The sequence below is a fragment of the Oncorhynchus mykiss genome, chromosome 12 (assembly GCF_057628025.1).
Source record: "Oncorhynchus mykiss isolate SJ-2025 chromosome 12, ASM5762802v1, whole genome shotgun sequence".
In the NCBI taxonomy this organism is placed as follows: Eukaryota; Metazoa; Chordata; class Actinopteri; order Salmoniformes; family Salmonidae; genus Oncorhynchus; species Oncorhynchus mykiss.
This window is the reverse complement of record NC_143033.1, coordinates 489069-511069: the sequence shown is the minus strand read 5'-3', so window position 1 is coordinate 511069 and position 22001 is coordinate 489069. Positions and strand designations below refer to the sequence as shown.

General features: G+C 38.5%; 1 protein-coding gene across 1 annotated transcript in view; it reads right to left on the bottom strand.

Moving 5' to 3' along the window:
- The window catches only part of skor2 (SKI family transcriptional corepressor 2), a 114690-nt gene extending 95644 nt beyond the window's left edge, over window positions 1-19046 (bottom strand). The window contains exons 1-3 of the mRNA XM_090191541.1: window positions 17193-19046; window positions 7306-7369; window positions 7072-7149 (exon numbers count right to left, since the gene is read on the bottom strand). Of these exons, the coding sequence (XP_090047667.1) occupies window positions 7072-7149; window positions 7306-7369; window positions 17193-19046 (1996 nt within the window). The remainder of the gene's footprint in view (window positions 1-7071; window positions 7150-7305; window positions 7370-17192) is intronic.
- Window positions 19047-22001: the final 2955 nt, after the last annotated feature.

Sequence of the window (22001 nt, the reverse complement as noted above, 5' to 3'; positions counted from 1 at the left end):
AATGGTATGCTATAATAGCTGTAATGGTTTGATATGATAGCTGTAATGGTATGGTATGATATAATAGCTGTAATGGTTTGATATGATAGCTGTAATGCTATGGTATAATAGCTGTAATGGTATGATAGCTCTAATGGTTTGATATGATAGCTGTAATGCTATGGTATAATAGCTGTAATGGTATGGTATGATATAATAGCTGTAATGGTTTGATATGATAGCTGTAATGGTATGGTATGGTATAATAGCTGTTATGGTATGGTATAATAGCTGTAATGCTGTAATGGTATGGTATAATAGCTGTAATGGTATGGTATGATATAATAGCTGTAATGGTTTGATATGATAGCTGTAATGGTTTGATATGATAGCTGTAATGCTATGGTATAATAGCTGTAATGGTAGAGTATGATATAATAGCTGTAATGGTTTGATATGATAGCTGTAATGGTATGGTATGGTATAATAGCTGTTATGGTATGGTACGGTATAATAGCTGTTATGGTATGGTATAATAGCTGTAATGCTGTAATGGTATGGTATAATAGCTGTAATGGTATGGTATGATATAATAGCTGTAATGGTTTGATATGATAGCTGTAATGGTTTGATATGATAGCTGTAATGGTATGGTATGGTATAATAGCTGTTATGGTATGGTATAATAGCTGTAATGCTGTAATGATATGGTATAATAGTTGTAATGGTTTGATATAATAGCTGTAATGGTTTGATATGATAGATGTAATGGTATGGTATGATATAATAGCTGTAATGGTTTGATATAACAGCTGTAATGGTTTGATATGATAGCTGTAATGGTTTGATATAATAGCTGTAATGCTGTAATGGTATGGTATAATAGCTGTAATGCTGTAATGCTATGGTATAATAGCTGTAATGGTATGATATAATAGCTGTAATGGTTTGATATGATAGCTGTAATGGTATGGTATGATATTACAGCTGTAATGGTATAATAGCTGTAATGGTTTGATATGATAGCTGTAATGGTATGGTATAATAGCTGTAATGGTATGGTATAATAGCTGTAATGCTATGGTATAATAGCTGTAATGGTATGGTATGATATGATAGCTGTAATGGTTTGATATGATAGCTGTAATGGTACGGTATAATAGCTGTTATGGTATGGTATAATAGCTGTAATGCTGTAATGGTATGGTATAATAGCTGTAATGGTTTGATATGATAGCTGTAATGCTATGGTATAATAGCTGTAATGGTATGGTATGATATGATAGCTGTAATGGTTTGATATGATAGCTGTAATGGTATGGTATAATAGCTGTAATGCTGTAATGGTATGGTATGGTATAATAGCTGTAATGCTGTAATCAAATCAAATCAAATCAAATCAAATGTTATTTGTCACATACACATGGTTAGCAGATGTTAATGCGAGTGTAGCGAAATGCTTGTGCTTCTAGTTCCGACAATGCAGTAATAACAAGTAATCTAACTAACAATTCCAAAACTACTGTCTTGTACACAGTGTAAGGGGATAAAGAATATGTACATAAGGATATATGAATGAGTGATGGTACAGAGCAGCATAGGCAAGATACAGTAGATGGTATCGAGTACAGTATGTACAAATGAGATGAGTATGTAAACAAAGTGGCATAGTTTAAAGTGGCTAGTGATACATGTATTACATAAGGATACAGTCGATGATATAGAGTACAGTATATACGTATGCATATGAGATGAATAATGTAGGGTAAGTAACATTATATAAGGTAGCATTGTTTAAAGTGGCTAGTGATATATTTACATCATTTCCCATCAATTCCCATTATTAAAGTGGCTGGAGTTGAGTCAGTGTCAGTGTGTTGGCAGCAGCCACTCAGTGTTAGTGGTGGCTGTTTAACAGTCTGATGGCCTTGAGATAGAAGCTGTTTTTCAGTCTCTCGGTCCCAGCTTTGATGCACCTGTACTGACCTCGCCTTCTGGATGATAGCGGGGTGAACAGGCAGTGGCTCGGGTGGTTGATGTCCTTGATGATCTTAATGGCCTTCCTGTGACATCGGGTGGTGTAGGTGTCCTGGAGGGCAGGTAGTTTGCCCCCGGTGATGCGTTGTGCAGACCTCACTACCCTCTGGAGAGCCTTACGGTTGAGGGCGGTGCAGTTGCCATACCAGGCGGTGATACAGCCCGCCAGGATGCTCTCGATTGTGCATCTGTAGAAGTTTGTGAGTGCTTTTGGTGACAAGCCGAATTTCTTCAGCCTCCTGAGGTTGAAGAGGCGCTGCTGCGCCTTCTTCACGATGCTGTCTGTGTGAGTGGACCAATTCAGTTTGTCTGTGATGTGTATGCCGAGGAACTTAAAACTTGCTATCCTCTCCACTACTGTTCCATCGATGTGGATAGGGGGGTGTTCCCTCTGCTGTTTCCTGAAGTCCACAATCATCTCCTTAGTTTTGTTGACGTTGAGTGTGAGGTTATTTTCCTGACACCACACTCCGAGGGCCCTCACCTCCTCCCTGTAGGCCGTCTCGTCGTTGTTGGTAATCAAGCCTACCACTGTTGTGTCGTCCGCAAACTTGATGATTGAGTTGGAGGCGTGCGTGGCCACGCAGTCGTGGGTGAACAGGGAGTACAGGAGAGGGCTCAGAACGCACCCTTGTGGGGCCCCAGTGTTGAGGATCAGCGGGGACGAGATGTTGTTGCCTACCCTCACCACCTGGGGGCGGCCCGTCAGGAAGTCCAGTACCCAGTTGCACAGGGCGGGGTCGAGACCCAGGGTCTCGAGCTTGATGACGAGCTTGGAGGGTACTATGGTGTTGAATGCCGAGCTGTAGTCAATGAACAGCATTCTCACATAGGTATTCCTCTTGTCCAGATGGGTTAGGGCAGTGTGCAGTGTGGTTGAGATTGCATCGTCTGTGGACCTATTTGGGCGGTAAGCAAATTGGAGTGGGTCTAGGGTGTCAGGTAGGGTGGAGGTGATATGGTCCTTGACTAGTCTCTCAAAGCACTTCATGATGACGGAAGTGAGTGCTACGGGGCGGTAGTCGTTTAGCTCAGTTACCTTAGCTTTCTTGGGAACAGGAACAATGGTGGCCCTCTTGAAGCATGTGGGAACAGCAGACTGGTATAGGGATTGATTGAATATGTCCGTAAACACACCGGCCAGCTGGTCTGCGCATGCTCTGAGGGCGCGGCTGGGGATGCCGTCTGGGCCTGCAGCCTTGCGAGGGTTAACACGTTTAAATGTCTTACTCACCTCGGCTGCAGTGAAGGAGAGACCGCATGTTTTCGTTGCAGGCCGTGTCAGTGGCACTGTATTGTCCTCAAAGCGGGCAAAAAAGTTATTTAGTCTGCCTGGGAGCAAGACATCCTGGTCCGTGACTGGGCTGGATTTCTTCCTGTAGTCCGTGATTGACTGTAGACCCTGCCACATGCCTCTTGTGTCTGAGCCGTTGAATTGAGATTCTACTTTGTCTCTGTACTGGCGCTTAGCTTGTTTGATAGCCTTGCGGAGGGAATAGCTGCACTGTTTGTACTCGGTCATGTTACCAGACACCTTGCCCTGATTAAAAGCAGTGGTTCGCGCTTTCAGTTTCACACGAATGCTGCCATCAATCCACGGTTTCTGGTTAGGGAATGTTTTAATCGTTGCTATGGGAACGACATCTTCAACGCACGTTCTAATGAACTCGCACACCGAATCAGCGTATTCGTCAATGTTGTTATCTGACGCAATACGAAACATCTCCCAGTCCACGTGATGGAAGCAGTCTTGGAGTGTGGAGTCAGCTTGGTCGGACCAGCGTTGGACAGACCTCAGCGTGGGAGCCTCTTGTTTTAGTTTCTGTCTGTAGGCAGGGATCAACAAAATGGAGTCGTGGTCAGCTTTTCCGAAAGGGGGGCGGGGCAGGGCCTCATATGCGTCGCGGAAGTTAGAGTAACAATGATCCAAGGTCTTTCCACCCCTGGTTGCGCAATCGATATGCTGATAAAATTTAGGGAGTCTTGTTTTCAGATTAGCCTTGTTAAAATCCCCAGCTACAATGAATGCAGCCTCCGGATAAATCGTTTCCAGTTTGCAGAGAGTTAAATAAAGTTCGTTCAGAGCCATCGATGTGTCTGCTTGGGGGGGGATATATACGATTGTGATTATAATCGAAGAGAATTCTCTTGGTAGATAATGCGGTCTACATTTGATTGTGAGGAATTCTAAATCAGGTGAACAGAAGGATTTGAGTTCCTGTATGTTTCTTTCATCACACCATGTCACGTTGGCCATGAGGCATACGCCCCCGCCCCTCTTCTTACCAGAAAGATGTTTGTTTCTGTCAGCGCGATGCGTGGAGAAACCCGTTGGCTGCACCGCTTCGGATAGAGTCTCTCCAGTGAGCCATGTTTCAGTGAAGCAAAGGATGTTACAGTCTCTGATGTCCCTCTGGAATGCTACCCTTGCTCGGATTTCATCAACCTTGTTGTCAAGAGACTGGACATTGGCAAGAAGAATGCTAGGGAGTGGTGCACGGTGTGCCCGTCTCCGGAGTCTGACCAGAAGACCGCCTCGTTTCCCTCTCTTTCGGAGTCGTTTTTTTGGGTCGCTGCATGGAATCCACTCCGTTGTCCTGTTTGTAAGGCAGAACACAGGATCCGCGTCGCGAAAAACATATTCTTGGTCGTACTGATGGTGAGTTGACGCTGATCTTATATTCAGTAGTTCTTCTCGACTGTATGTAATGAAACCTAAGATGACCTGGGGTACTAATGTAAGAAATAACACGTAAAAAAACAAAAAACTGCATAGTTTCCTAGGAATGCGAAGCGAGGCGGCCATCTCTGCCGGCGCCGGAAGATCAACCTGTGGTATAATAGCTGTAATGGTTTGATATAATAGCTGTAATGGTTTGATATGATAGCTGTAATGGTATGGTATGATATAATAGCTGTAATGCTGTAATGGTATGGTATAATAGCTGTAATGGTTTGATATAATAGCTGTAATGGTTTGATATAATAGCTGTAATGGTTTGATATAATAGCTGTAATGCTGTAATGGTATGGTATAATGGCTGTAATGCTGTAATGGTATGGTATAATAGCTGTAATGGTTTGATATAATAGCTGTAATGCTGTAATGGTATGGTATAATAGCTGTAATGGTTTGATATAATAGCTGTTATGGTATGGTATAATAGCTGTAATGCTGTAATGGTATGGTATAATAGCTGTAATGGTTTGATATGATAGCTGTAATGGTTTGATATGATAGCTGTAATGGTTTGATATAATAGCTGTAATGGTTTGATATAATAGCTGTAATGGTTTGATATAATAGCTGTAATGCTGTAATGGTATGGTATAATAGCTGAAATGCTGTAATGGTATGGTATAATAGCTGTAATGGTTTGATATGATAGCTGTAATGGTTTGATATGATAGCTGTAATGGTTTGATATGATAGCTGTAATAGTTTGATATAATAGCTGTAATGGTATGGTATGATATAATAGTTGTAATGGTATGGTATAATAGCTGTAATGGTTTGATATAATAGCTGTAATGGTTTGATATGATAGCTGTAATGGTATGGTATGCTATAATAGCTGTAATGGTTTGATATGATAGCTGTAATGCTATGGTATAATAGCTGTAATGGTATGGTATGGTATAATAGCTGTAATGGTTTGATATAATAGCTGTAATGGTTTGATATAATAGCTGTAATGGTTTGATATAATAGCTGTAATGCTGTAATGGTATGGTATAATGGCTGTAATGCTGTAATGGTATGGTATAATAGCTGTAATGGTTTGATATAATAGCTGTAATGCTGTAATGGTATGGTATAATAGCTGTAATGGTTTGATATAATAGCTGTTATGGTATGGTATAATAGCTGTAATGCTGTAATGGTATGGTATAATAGCTGTAATGGTTTGATATGATAGCTGTAATGGTTTGATATGATAGCTGTAATGGTTTGATATAATAGCTGTAATGGTTTGATATAATAGCTGTAATGGTTTGATATAATAGCTGTAATGCTGTAATGGTATGGTATAATAGCTGAAATGCTGTAATGGTATGGTATAATAGCTGTAATGGTTTGATATGATAGCTGTAATGGTTTGATATGATAGCTGTAATGGTTTGATATGATAGCTGTAATAGTTTGATATAATAGCTGTAATGGTATGGTATGATATAATAGTTGTAATGGTATGGTATAATAGCTGTAATGGTTTGATATAATAGCTGTAATGGTTTGATATGATAGCTGTAATGGTATGGTATGCTATAATAGCTGTAATGGTTTGATATGATAGCTGTAATGCTATGGTATAATAGCTGTAATGGTATGGTATGATATAATAGCTGTAATGGTTTGATATGATAGCTGTAATGGTTTGATATGATAGCTGTAATGCTATGGTATAATAGCTGTAATGGTATGGTATGGTATAATAGCTGTAATGGTTTGATATAATAGCTGTAATGGTTTGATATAATAGCTGTAATGGTTTGATATGATAGCTGTAATGGTATGGTATGGTATAATAGCTGTAATGGTATGGTATAATAGCTGTAATGGTATGCTATAATAGCTGTAATGGTTTGATATGATAGCTGTAATGGTATGGTATGATATAATAGCTGTAATGGTTTGATATGATAGCTGTAATGGTATGGTATAATAGCCGTAATGGTATGGTATGCTATAATAGCTGTAATGGTATGCTATAATAGCTGTAATGGTTTGATATGATAGCTGTAATGGTATGGTATGATATAATAGCTGTAATGGTTTGATATGATAGCTGTAATGCTATGGTATAATAGCTGTAATGGTATGATAGCTGTAATGGTTTGATATGATAGCTGTAATGCTATGGTATAATAGCTGTAATGGTATGGTATGATATAATAGCTGTAATGGTTTGATATGATAGCTGTAATGGTATGGTATGGTATAATAGCTGTTATGGTATGGTATAATAGCTGTAATGCTGTAATGGTATGGTATAATAGCTGTAATGGTATGATAGCTTTAATGCTGTAATGGTGTGATAGGTGAAGTTTTACCTGCCATCTCTCTCCAGTACTCGGGGTCAGATGAATTAGTCTCTGATACAAAGAAGTTGCTAGGTTCTTTGTTTTCATCTAGAGGAGAGGGCGAGAACAGAAGGACAATAATTCATCAGTTCATCTGGAACCTCAGTTGATTTGGTCCCATGCACACAGAAAATGAAAGGAACCAATGTAGAAAGGAACCAATGTCTTTAAACACCTCGGTAACACCTAGGTAACACTGCGTACCAGCTGTTTTGGAGTTTTCTTTGGTTGCATAAACAGGCAGTCCATGGTCTCTGCTTTTATGAGTCTGAGAACACAGAGAGAGATAGAGGTTTGAACATCTAGATATCAGAGATAGTGTTGAATAATGCTACACAGGATGCTGGTGTAGACTAGACTACCAGCTGGCTTTCACAGACTTGAAGAATCAATGGAGTGGAACAACTCTCCTTTTGGCCTAATCTTGTATGTCCAGAACAACACTGTTAACAACACTGTAGACATGAGCGGAGGGTTTCTTTCAAGTAAATCACCTTTATGATGAAGCATGCATCTAAATCACCTTGATTTTTTATTTTTATTTCACCTTTAGTTAACCAGGTAGGCAAATTGAGAACAAGTTCTCATTCACAATATATGGTAGTTAAAAAGTTCTCATTTTCAACTGCGACCTGGCCAAGATAAAGCTAAGCAGTTAGACACATACAACAACACAGAGTTACATATGGAGTAAAACAAACATACAGTCAATAATACAGTAGAAACAAGTCTATATACGATGTGAGCAAATGAAGTAGGATAAGAGATGTAAGGCAATAAATAGGCCATGGTGGAGAAGTACAATGGTACAATTAAACACTGGAATGATAGGATGTGCAGAAGATGAATGTGCAAATACAGATACTGGGGTGCAAAGGAGCAAGATAAATAAATAAATACAGTATGGGGATGAGGTAGATTGGATGGGTTATTTACAGATGAGTTATGTACAGGTGCAGTAATCTGTGAGCTGCTCTAACAGCTGGTGCTTAAAGCTAGTGAGGGAGGTAAGAGTCTCCAGCTTCAGAGATTTTCGCAGTTCGTTACAGTCATTGGCAGCAGAGAACTGGAAGGAGAGGCGGCCAAAGGAGGAATTGGCTTTGGGGGTGACGAGTGAGATATACCTGCCGGAGCGCGTGCGATGGGTGGGTGCTGCTATGGTGACCAGTGAGCTGAGATAAGGCAGGGCTTTACCTAGCAGAGACTTGTAGATGACCTGCAGCCAATGGGTTTGGCGACGAATATGAAGCGAGGGCCATCCAACGAGAGCATACAGGTCGCAGTGGTGGGTAGTACATGGGGCTTTGGTGACAAAACAGATGGCACTGTGATAGACTGCATCCAATTTGCTGAGTAGGGTGTTGGAGGCTATTTTGTAAATTACATCGCCGAAGTCGAGGATTGGTAGTTTTACGAGGGTGTTTGGCAGCATGAGTGAAGGATGCTTTGTTGTGAAATAGGAAGCCAATTCTAGATTTAATTTTGGATTGGAGATGTTTAATGTGAGTCCGGAAGGAGAGTTGACAGTCTAACCAGACACCTAGGTATTTGTAGTTGTCCAAATATTCTAAGTCAAAGCCTTCCAGAGTAGTGATGCTGGACCGGCGGGCAGGTGCGGGCAGCGAATGGGTTGTGGATAAATCGGTAGTGACAGTGTTTCCTAGCCTCAGTGCAGTGTGCAGCTGAGAGGAGGTGCTCTTATTCTCCATGGACTTTACAGTGTCCCAGAACTTTTTTGAGTTTTTACTACAGGATGCAAATTTCAGTTTGAAAAAGCTAGCCTTAGATTTCCTAAATGCCTGTGTATATTGGTTCCTAACTTCCCTGAAAAGTTGCATTTCACAGGGGCTATTCGATGCTATTCGATGCTAATGCAGAACGCCAGAGGATGTTTATCTGCTGGACAAGGGCAGACAGGTCTGGAGTGAACAAAGGGCTACATCTATTCCTGGTTCTAAATGTTTTGAATGGAGAGTGCTTATTGAAGATAGTTATTAGACTGTGAATGTATCTTTCATTAGTGTTACTATTCGACTGTGATTGTCTATTCAATAGTGTTTTTATTAGACTGTGAATGTCCATACATTAGTGAACTTAACAGACTGTGAATGTCTCTTCATTAGTGTTACAATTAGTCTGTGAATGTCTCTTCATTGGTGTTACTATTAGACTGTAAATGTCTCTTCATTAGTTACGTTACTAGACTGTGAATGTCTCTTCATTAGTTACGTTACTAGACTGTGAAAGTCTTCTTCATTAAAGTTATTTGACTGTGAAAATGTCCTTCATTAGTGTTATTAGACTGTGAATGTCTCTTCTTTACTGTTGTTATTAGACTGTGAATGTCTCTTAAATATCATTACTATTAGACTGAATGTCTCTTACATATCATTACTATAAGACTGTGATAGTCTCTTCATTAGTGTTGTTATTAGTGTTAATGTTAGACTGTGAATGTCTCTTCATTTGTGTTACAATTAGTCTTTGAATGTCTCTTCATTTGTGTTACAATTAGTCTGTGAATGTCTCTTCATTAGTGTTGTTATTAGACTGTGAATGTCTCTTCATTATTGACGTTATTAGACAGTGAATGTCTCTTACATATCATTACTATTAGACTCACTCATTAGAGTCGTTATTAGAATGTGAATGTCTCTTCATTAGTGTCGTTATTAGAATGTGAATGTCTCTTCATTAGTGTCGTTATTACAATGTGAATGTCTCTTCATTAGTGTCGTTATTAGAATGTGAATGTCTCCTTCATTAGTGTCGTTATTAGAATGTGAATGTCTCTTCACTAGCGTAACTATAAGACTGTGAATGTCTCTTCACTAGCGTAACTATAAGACTGTGAATGTCTCTTCACTAGCGTAACTATAAGACTGTGAATGTCTCTTCACTAGCGTAACTATAAGACTGTGAATGTCTCTTCACTAGCGTAACTATAAGACTGTGAATGTCTCTTCACTAGCGTAACTATAAGACTGTGAATGTCTCTTCACTAGCGTAAATATAAGACTGTGAATGTCTCTTCCTTAGTGTCGTTATAAACTGTACAAATCTCCTTCATCTGTGTTTCTATTAGACTGTGAATGTCTCTTCATTATAATTACTATTTGACTGTGAATGTCTCTACATTTGTGTTACAATTAGACTGTGAATGTCTCTTCATTTATGTTGCAATTAATCTGTGAATGTCTCTTCATTAGTGTCATTATTAGAATGTGAATGTCTCTTCATTAGTGTCGTTATTAGAATGTGAATGTCTCTTTATTAGTATCGTTATTAGAATGTGAATGTCTCTTCATTAGTGTCGTTATTAGAATGTGAATGTCTCTTCATTAGTGTAACTATAAGACTGTGGATGTCTCTTCACTAGCGTAACTATAAGACTGTGAATGTCTCTTCACTAGCGTAACTATAAGACTGTGAATGTCTCTTCACTAGCGTAACTATAAGACTGTGAATGTCTCTTCACTAGCGTAACTATAAGACTGTGAATGTCTCTTCACTAGCGTAACTATAAGACTGTGAATGTCTCTTCACTAGCGTAACTGTAAGACTGTGAATGTCTCTTCACTAGCGTAACTATAAGACTGTGAATGTCTCTTCACTAGCGTAACTATAAGACTGTGAATGTCTCTTCACTAGAGTAACTATAAGACTGTGAATGTCTCTTCACTAGCGTAACTATAAGACTGTGAATGTCTCTTCACTAGCGTAACTATATGACTGTGAATGTCTCGTCCTTAGTGTCGTTATAAACTGTACATATCTCTTTCATCTGTGTTTCCATTAGACTGTGAATGTCTCTTCATTATAATTACTATTTGACTGTGAATGTCTCTTCATTTGTGTTACAATTAGTCTGTGAATGTCTCTTCATTTGTGTTACAATTAGACTGTGAATATCTCTTCATTAGTGTTGTTATTAATCTGAGAATGTCTCTTCATTAGTGTCGTTATTAGAATGTGAATGTCTCTTCATTAGTGTCGTTATTAGAATGTGAATGTCTCTTCATTAGTGTCGTTATTACAATGTGAATGTCTCTTCATTAGTGTCGTTATTAGAATGTGATTGTCTCTTCATTAGTGTCGTTATTAGAATGTGAATGTCTCTTCATTAGTGTCGTTATTTGAATGTGAATGTCACTTCACTAGCGTAACTATAAGACTGTGAATGTCTCTTCACTAGCGTAACTATAAGACTGTGAATATAAACTGTACATATCTCTTTCATCTGTGTTTCTATTAGACTGTGAATGTCTCTTCATTATAATTACTATTTGACTGTGAATGTCTCTTCATTTGTGTTACAATTAGTCTGTGAATGTCTCTTCATTATTGTTGTTATTAATCTGAGAATGTCTCTTCATTAGTGTCGTTATTAGAATGTGAATGTCTCTTCATTAGTGTCGTTATTAGTCTGTGAATGTCTCTTCATTTGTGTTACAATTAGTCAGTGAATGTCTCTTCATTATTGTTGTTATTAATCTGAGAATGTCTCTTCATTAGTGTCGTTATTAGAATGTGAATGTCTCTTCATTAGTGTCGTTATTAGAATGTGAATGTCTCTTCATTAGTGTTGTTATTAGAATGTGAATGTCTCTTCATTAGTGTCGTTATTACAATGTGAATGTCTCTTCATTCGTGTCGTTATTAGAATGTGAATGTCTCTTCATTAGTGTCGTTATTAGAATATGAATGTCTCTTCATTAGTGTCGTTATTTGAATGTGAATGTCACTTCACTAGCGTAAATATAAGACTGTGAATGTCTCTTCACTAGCGTAACTATAAGACTGTGAATGTCTCTTCACTAGCGTAACTATATGACTGTGAATGTCTCGTCCTTAGTGTCGTTATAAACTGTACATATCTCTTTCATCTGTGTTTCCATTAGACTGTGAATGTCTCTTCATTATAATTACTATTTGACTGTGAATGTCTCTTCATTTGTGTTACAATTAGTCTGTGAATGTCTCTTCATTTGTGTTACAATTAGACTGTGAATATCTCTTCATTAGTGTTGTTATTAATCTGAGAATGTCTCTTCATTAGTGTCGTTATTAGAATGTGAATGTCTCTTCATTAGTGTCGTTATTAGAATGTGAATGTCTCTTCATTAGTGTCGTTATTACAATGTGAATGTCTCTTCATTAGTGTCGTTATTAGAATGTGATTGTCTCTTCATTAGTGTCGTTATTAGAATGTGAATGTCTCTTCATTAGTGTCGTTATTTGAAAGTGAATGTCACTTCACTAGCGTAACTATAAGACTGTGAATGTCTCTTCACTAGCGTAACTATAAGACTGTGAATATAAACTGTACATATCTCTTTCATCTGTGTTTCTATTAGACTGTGAATGTCTCTTCATTATAATTACTATTTGACTGTGAATGTCTCTTCATTTGTGTTACAATTAGTCTGTGAATGTCTCTTCATTATTGTTGTTATTAATCTGAGAATGTCTCTTCATTAGTGTCGTTATTAGAATGTGAATGTCTCTTCATTAGTGTCGTTATTAGAATGTGAATGTATCTTCATTAGTGTTGTTATTAGAATGTGAATGTCTCTTCATTAGTGTCGTTATTACAATGTGAATGTCTCTTCATTCGTGTCGTTATTAGAATGTGAATGTCTCTTCATTAGTGTCGTTATTAGAATATGAATGTCTCTTCATTAGTGTCGTTATTTGAATGTGAATGTCACTTCACTAGCGTAAATATAAGACTGTGAATGTCTCTTCACTAGCGTAACTATAAGACTGTGAATGTCTCTTCACTAGCGTAACTATAAGACTGTGAATGTCTCTTCCTTAGTGTCGTTATAAACTGTACATATCTCCTTCATCTGTGTTTCTATTAGACTGTGAATGTCTTCTCGTTAGTTTTACTATTAGACTGTGAATGTCTCTTCGTTAGTTTTACTATTAGACTGCGGAAGTCTCTTCGTTAGTTTTACTATTAGACTGTGAATGTATCTTCATTAGTGTCATTAGACTGTGAATGTCTCATTCATTGTTTTTGTTATTAGACTGTGAATGTCTCTTCATTAGTGTTGTTATTGGACTGTGAATGTCTATTATTATAATTACTTTTAGACTGTGAATGTCTCTTCACTGGTGTTGCTATTAGACTGTGAATGTTTCTGCATTACTGTTCTATTAGACTGTGAATGTCTCTTCATTAGTGTTAAAATTAGCTTATGAATGTCTCTTCATTAGTGTTGTTATTAGTCTGTGAATGTCTCCTTCAATATTGTTACTATTAGACTGTGAATGTCTCTTCATTATAATTACTATTTGACTGTGAATGTCTCTTCATTAGTGTCGTTATTAGACTGTGAATGTCTCTTCATTAGTGTTGTTATTGGTCTGTGAATGTCTCCTTCAATAGTGTTACTATTAGACTGTGAATGTCTCTTCATTATAATTACTATTTGACTGTGAATGTCTCTTTATTAGTGTTAATGTTAGACTGTGAATGTCTCTTCATTTGTGTTACAATTAGTCAGTGAATGTCTCTTCATTATTGTTGTTATTACTCTAAGAATGTCTCCTTCGTTATTGTTATTATTAGACTGGGAATGTCTCTTAATTAGTGTTGTTATTGGACTGTGAATGTCTCCTTCTTTAGTGTTAAGATTAGTCTGTGAATGTCTACATCATTATTGCTACTTTTTGACTGTGAATATAGATTAGTGTCGTTATTAGAAGTGAATGTCTCTTCATTAGTGTCGTTATTGGAGCGTGAATGTCTCCTTCATTAGTGTTGTTATTAGAATGTGAATGTCTCTTCATTAGTGTCGTTATTAGAATGTGAATGTCTCCTTTATTAGTGTTGTTATTAGAATGTGAATGTCTCCTTCATTAGTGTCGTTATTAGACTGTGAATGACTCTTCATTAGTGTCGTTATTAGACTGTGAATATCTCTTCATTAGTGTTGTTATAAGAATGTGAATGTCTCCTTCATTAGTGTTGTTATTAGAATGTGAATGTCTCTTCATTAGTGTCGTTATTAGAATGTGAATGTCTCTTCATTAGTGTTGTTATAAGAATGTGAATGTCTCCTTCATTAGTGTCGTTATTAGAATGTGAATGTCTCCTTCATTAGTGTCGTTATTAGAATGTGAATGTCTCCTTCATTAGTGTTGTTATTAGAATGTGAATGTCTCCTTCATTAGTGTTGTTATTAGAATGTGAATGACTCCTTCAGTCTTGTTAATAGACTGTGAATATTTCCTTCTTTAATGTGACTAGTAGACTGTTCTTTAATATGGCTATTAGACTTACTATTAGACAAAATGTCTCTTAATTAGTGTCGTTGTTAGACTGTGAATGTATTTTCATTTGTGTTACAATTCGTCTGAGAATGTCTCTTCATTAGTGTTGTTAGACTGTGAATGTCTATTCATTAGTGTTGTTATTAGACTGTGAATGTCTCTTCAATGGTGTTACTATTAGACAAAATGTCTCATATTTAGTGTCGTTATTAGACTGTGAATGTATTTCCATTTGTGTTACAATTAGTTTGAGAATGTCTCTTCATTATAATTACTATTTGACTGTGAATGTCTCTTTATTAGTGTTAATGTTAGACTGTGAATGTCTCTTCATTTGTGTTACAATTAGTCAGTGAATGTCTCTTCATTATTGTTGTTATTACTCTGAGAATGTCTCCTTCGTTATTGTTATTATTAGACTGGGAATGTCTCTTAATTAGTGTTGTTATTGGACTGTGAATGTCTCCTTCTTTAGTGTTAAGATTAGTCTGTGAATGTCTACATCATTATTGCTACTTTTTGACTGTGAATATAGATTAGTGTCGTTATTAGAAGTGAATGTCTCTTCATTAGTGTCGTTATTGGAGCGTGAATGTCTCCTTCATTAGTGTTGTTATTAGAATGTGAATGTCTCTTCATTAGTGTCGTTATTAGAATGTGAATGTCTCCTTTATTAGTGTTGTTATTAGAATGTGAATGTCTCCTTCATTAGTGTCGTTATTAGACTGTGAATGACTCTTCATTAGTGTCGTTATTAGACTGTGAATATCTCTTCATTAGTGTTGTTATAAGAATGTGAATGTCTCCTTCATTAGTGTTGTTATTAGAATGTGAATGTCTCTTCATTAGTGTCGTTATTAGAATGTGAATGTCTCTTCATTAGTGTTGTTATAAGAATGTGAATGTCTCCTTCATTAGTGTCGTTATTAGAATGTGAATGTCTCCTTCATTAGTGTCGTTATTAGAATGTGAATGTCTCCTTCATTAGTGTTGTTATTAGAATGTGAATGTCTCCTTCATTAGTGTTGTTATTAGAATGTGAATGACTCCTTCAGTCTTGTTAATAGACTGTGAATATTTCCTTCTTTAATGTGACTAGTAGACTGTTCTTTAATATGGCTATTAGACTTACTATTAGACAAAATGTCTCTTAATTAGTGTCGTTGTTAGACTGTGAATGTATTTTCATTTGTGTTACAATTCGTCTGAGAATGTCTCTTCATTAGTGTTGTTAGACTGTGAATGTCTATTCATTAGTGTTGTTATTAGACTGTGAATGTCTCTTCAATGGTGTTACTATTAGACAAAATGTCTCATATTTAGTGTCGTTATTAGACTGTGAATGTATTTCCATTTGTGTTACAATTAGTTTGAGAATGTCTCTTCATTATAATTACTATTTGACTGTGAATGTCTCTTTATTAGTGTTAATGTTAGACTGTGAATGTCTCTTCATTTGTGTTACAATTAGTCAGTGAATGTCTCTTCATTATTGTTGTTATTACTCTGAGAATGTCTCCTTCGTTATTGTTATTATTAGACTGGGAATGTCTCTTAATTAGTGTTGTTATTGGACTGTGAATGTCTCCTTCTTTAGTGTTAAGATTAGTCTGTGAATGTCTACATCATTATTGCTACTTTTTGACTGTGAATATAGATTAGTGTCGTTATTAGAAGTGAATGTCTCTTCATTAGTGTCGTTATTGGAACGTGAATGTCTCCTTCATTAGTGTTGTTATTAGAATGTGAATGTCTCTTCATTAGTGTCGTTATTAGAATGTGAATGTCTCCTTTATTAGTGTTGTTATTAGAATGCGAATGTCTCTTCATTAGTGTTGTTATTAGAATGTGAATGTCTCCTTCATTAGTGTTGTTATTAGAATGTGAATGTCTCCTTCATTAGTGTTGTTATTAGAATGTGAATGACTCCTTCAGTCTTGTTAATAGACTGTGAATATTTCCTTCTTTAATGTGACTATTAGACTGTTCTTTAATATGGCTATTAGACTTACTATTAGACAAAATGTCTCTTAATTAGTGTCGTTGTTAGACTGTGAATGTATTTTCATTTGTGTTACAATTCGTCTGAGAATGTCTCTTCATTAGTGTTGTTAGACTGTGAATGTCTATTCATTAGTGTTGTTATTAGACTGTGAATGTCTCTTCAATGGTGTTACTATTAGACAAAATGTCTCATATTTAGTGTCGTTATTAGACTGTGAATGTATTTCCATTTGTGTTACAATTAGTTTGAGAATGTCTCTTGATTTGTGTCGTTATTAGACTATGAATGTCTCTTCATTAGTGTTGTTATTAGACTGTAAATGTCTCTTCATTAGTGTCACTATTAGACTGTGAATGTCTCTTCGTTAGTGTTATTAGACTGTGAATGTCTCTTCATTAGTGTTGTTAGACTGTGAATGTCTCTTCATTAGTGTTGTTAGACTGTGAATGTCTCTTCATTAGTGTCGTTAGACTGTGAATGTCTCTTCATTAGTGTTACCATTAGACTGAGAATGACTCCTCCCTTTTACAACGCGACTGTTTCCCCTGGTTGTGGACCAACTCCCTTGGCTTTGTTAATGTGGAGTCGACAGGTTCCACATTAGAAAGGCTAAATGGCAGAAAGTGACAATTAGAGAACCGATATAATGTGACCATTAAACAATACCGGATTGTTCCTATTATCAGCGATCAGAGCACTGTGGATGTTTCAATTCTTCAGGGAGATGCTGATATTAAAATGTTTATGCATATTACATCAGCCAGGCTACAACGCCATTTAAATAATAATTAAAGTGCCTTACTTTTACATGTTTGTAGGACTGGTCCTCCAGTTGCAGCGGGGTGTGTGTGGGGCTGGGGAGAGAGAGTGTGAGGCTGGCAGGGGGAGCAGAATGAGAGGCAGACAGGCTTGTACTGCTCTGGTCCTGGCTGTGATCTGCAGGGCTGCAGGGGAAGTTGACAGCCTCTTTCTCTCTTCTCTCCCATAGTCCTGATCCTTCACTTTGCCCTCGGAGGTGCAGGCCGCTGTGTGCCTGTGGTGGGGTTGGTCTTTTGAAATGTTCCTCTTCCTCATCCAGCTTGGTCTCTACATCCACCTCTCCTTCCTCCTCACTCTCTTCTCGCTCTTCTTCCCCCTCTCCTCCGCTCTCAGAGGCGTAGCTGCAGCTGGTCCCGGGGGACAGGTGGAGCTCTGACCCAAACTCCTCCAGGTTGCCATGGAGCTTGACGATGCTTTCTGCATCTTTGACGACGGGTCGGAAGGCTGAGTGGTAGTAGGCTTTCCTAGCCTGGAGAGACGGGGTGTCCAACACCTTCAGCCAGCCCTCTGAGGTCACAGGGTGCAAGTCAGAGGTCAGGGTGGAGGAGTCAAGGTCAAACAGACCTGACCTGGGTGTGGCTCCCATGCCTGGCCCCGCCCCTGGGTGTGGGGGCTCTGATAGGTCGAGGAAGGCCTGCCTGAGGGAGGGGCTCTCGGCCAATGAGGACAGAGTGTTGACGGAGCGCTGTGGCTGCAGGTAGGTGGGCACTGGGAGGCCCCCAGCAGTCCTAGGGGGCCAGAACATGCAGAATGGAGGATAGAAGGTGTCTTTACGACCGGGCCACAGCAGACCTGATAGACCAGTGTTCTTCTGTCCTCCAGCCACCTCACTGTCATCTTTCTTCTGCTGACAGAGGCTGAAGGCTGGGAAGGAGTAAGGGTTGGGGAACAGGGAGGTAGGGGGGAACTTCTGCAGCATGCCGAACCCTTTACTGGGCACAGGGATCACCGGGTAGCTGCGAGTGTTCTTACGGGGAGACAGGCTGCTTCCATCCAGGTCCTCCTCCTCCTCGAAGCGGCTCCTCTTCTGGACCAGGTCAGGGGTCATCATGTGGGGCAGACCAGAGTTCATAACCTTCCCCGGCCCCATGGCGGAGCAGTGAGATGAGGGTAGACACCGCTTCCTGCTGCCACCATTAAACATGGCCTTCACGTCCTCCCAGGCAAATGCCAGGTCATCAGGAGGGGTTTTATCTGACAGCTTCAGGTGGCGTCTCCAGGAGTTGAAGTTAGCAGCGTCCGGCTGGATGTACTTGGCTTCAGGAGTACGGTGAGAGTGGAAGATGAACTTGTTAGGAGAGAAGTACATGCTGCAGTAGGAACACTTGATGCACTTGGCTCTGCTGCTGTTGTAGCGCGCTGGGATGAAGTTACCACGACTACCCCAGGCACACTCGTGTGACACATCAAAGGCGAAGTTGTCAGGCAGTTTGGGGGGGTTGTTCTCCCCCAGGAAGGACTTACACAGCCGCTCCGCCTCTCGCTTGGTGATCATGCCACAGCGGCGGGAGGAGATGGGCATGGCGCCAGCTCGCCTCAGTATCTCCAGCTGGACAGGGGTGCACTGAACACAGGTGATACCCAGCGCCACGCGGCGGTTGTGGATCTCATTATAGCTGTAGTTCTTCAGCAAAGTGTTGGAGATCTGGGCCAGACACAGCCGCTCCTGATGGTCGATCACCAAGGAGACGATGGGTACCCCATAGAGAACCACTTGACCCACCTGGTTGGGCTTCAGGGAGGAGTGGGGGGGTCTCGGGGGGGTCAGGGGCTCCTGCTGGAATGAGCTGGGGGGGGTCAGGGGCTCCTGCTGGAATGAGCTGGGGGAGGTCGTCATGGTGTAGGTTGTGTTGCTGTGGAGTCCGATTGGAGGATACTGTGCTGAACATATGAGTCAGGAGTTCAAACTGAACATCAGTCAGACACTCTTTTAGTTGTAATAATAATGACAATAACAACAATCATCACTTTGTATTATTATCAAAAAATATTTGCCAAACGGTGAAGAACTTGATTGTGATTAAATAGCAACACCACATTTGATTTCGTATGTTGCTTATTTGTATTATTTTATTATAAACGTTCAATTAAGTTTGTACTGTGAATGTTTTTTTTTTAAATTGCATTATGCAGAACAAGTTTAACTCCGCCTGAGCCCTCTGCATCTTCCACTTTAATGCGCATCGAAGACAAGAAGTAGCTGTTTACTACAAATGAATATCTGGGACAACGATACAGACATAGGCTTTACTGTAAAAAAAAGGGATCAATAGTTACTTTACTTTGGGTGTCATTTGTTGATAGCCTACGTTGATACGTTGATAAAAAAAAGTATAGAATTGCAATAGAACATGACAAAATAAAAAATAAAAAACATCCTAATTTAATTAACAGAACTTCAATTTCTCCGACGTTCAAACAAAAGTTTGTATTTGACATTTTCTGCCAAAACACGGCAGTATAGCACTAATTGATTTACACGTTAATCTGAGAGGCAGTATAGAACTTTAATTGATTTACACGTTAATCTGAGAGGCAGTATAGAACTAATTGATTTACACGTTAATCTGAGAGGCAGTATAGAACTAATTGATTTACACGTTAATCTGAGAGGCAGTATAGAACTAATTGATTTACACGTTAATCTGAGAGGCAGTATAGAATTTAAAGTGATTTACACGTCAATCTGAGAGGAGGTATAGGGTTAGAACTTTGATTGTAAATGTATTATTATATATTATTAACCGAATATACCTTATTATATATGTGACGTGTCATAGTGTGAATTTTGCTTAATAATAATGGATATTCGTCAGGCGTTACATTAGGCTATATACAAAAAAATACAGGTTGAGCTGCAGATCAAACCGACACGTGAGGCCATCCCGACCAGGGCAAAGATACACAGGGACAACGAAATATCCTCCCAAACAGTGGAGGATGTTTATTGTGAGATTCTAAATTAAAAGGTCAAATTAAAATAAAAGGTACCACATTATGTCTCTTCTAGTTTTTACTGCAGCTTTAGACTAGAATGCATTTAACATATATACATGATTATAGCCTACTAATAATAGCCCATTGATGCCGATAGACACAACACGAATATTACTAATCATAGCCTACTAATAATAGGCCTGCTGAAAATAATAATAATAATAATTTAAAAAAAATAAAGGCTAGTTTAATAATACAGTAGTCTACTCTTCCTATTTACACCAATTAGTTGTTCACAAAACAGGATATCTTACCTCCTCTCCTCTGATGAGAGAAATCAAAATGTTATGAAAATAAAAACATCCCTGATCTCCCGCCCAAAACAACCGATACATTAAAACCCACGTGCCTTATAAAATGTCTCCTATAAACAGCAGTACATTAATTCAGAATATAGAAGAAGAGAATGTATGATGTTCTATAAAATAACATTCGGTGAAGATTAACTCGTTCCGGCGTATTCCCTTTAGAAGACAAGGAGCGTGTCTGGAAGCCGCGCTGTTGGACCGGACTGTACAGCTCGAGCCAATGAGGTTTCACTAACTGACACAACACCTGCAGAGACTAACTCACCAGCTGGACCAGGGCTAACAACGGGCTGTGCATATCCAATCTGAATGAGGAGGATCACTCACAAATCCACAAACAGCACATATATTGCAGACTTACCAACAATGACAGGAACAGTAAGTAGGTCGATGTCACCAACTAAAATGCTGCAGTGGCCTATTTTAAACGGTGTCTGTCCCAAATCACAGAACTCGTAGGCCTATGTAAATCAAATGATAGGTCTAACCTAAAATGCTTTACTTAGGCCTATAGGCTATCAATTCAAACTAATATAATCAATACTCGCCTTCAGGTAATTCTTGATTGCACTTAATTTGTCATAAGCACATTTCCCTTATAACCCGTTTCTATACCAAGACATCGAGAAAGGCATATAGCAGGCAATAGGCCTACCAAATAAATGTACAGGCCTGTAAGGCACCAACATGTCACATATGGGCCCACATCACAATATAAAATAGGCTAAAGAAAGTCCTGTGAAGGAGCGGGAAATTAACATTAACCAGTGTTGCATTTTACATTTCCGTTAGTCATTTAGTCATTTAGCAGACGCTGTTATCCAGAGCGAAGTGAGTGCATACATTTGTCATACTACTTCGTACTGGCCCCTCGTGGGAATCGAACCCACAACCCTGGCGCTGCAAGCCATGTAGTGGTGTAGCTAACTAGAACTACACACTACTTATTTTTTTGCAAAAATAAAAGAGCATATGCGTGAAGTAGGCAATAATGTTATATCACCAATAATGTTTCATCATCACTGCCTAATTCTGACTCGAAACATGTTTTTTGTTGATGTGTTAAATAGGCTAAAATACACATTCTGTTAACATATGACCCCGAAGTGATCTGTATAAATTTTTAAGTCTATGACATTTCAGATTTATATATGATAATTTTCACAAAGTAGTTATAGTAAAACTAAAATACACTTTTATTGGTCAAATACACATATTTAGCAGATGTTATTGCGGGTGTAACAACATGCTTGTGTTCCTAGATCCAACAGTGCAGTAATATCTAACAATTCACAAAAATACACATTCTAAAAGTACAAGAATGGAATTAAGAAATATATAATTTTAGGATGAGCAATGTTGAAGTCTGGAGTATAAATACAGCATACATACTGTGTGTGTGTGTGTGTGTGTGTGTGTTAACATTATGGACAGTATGTGGATAGAATATTGAGTATATCTGTAGAAAACAAAGGATAGAATAGCAT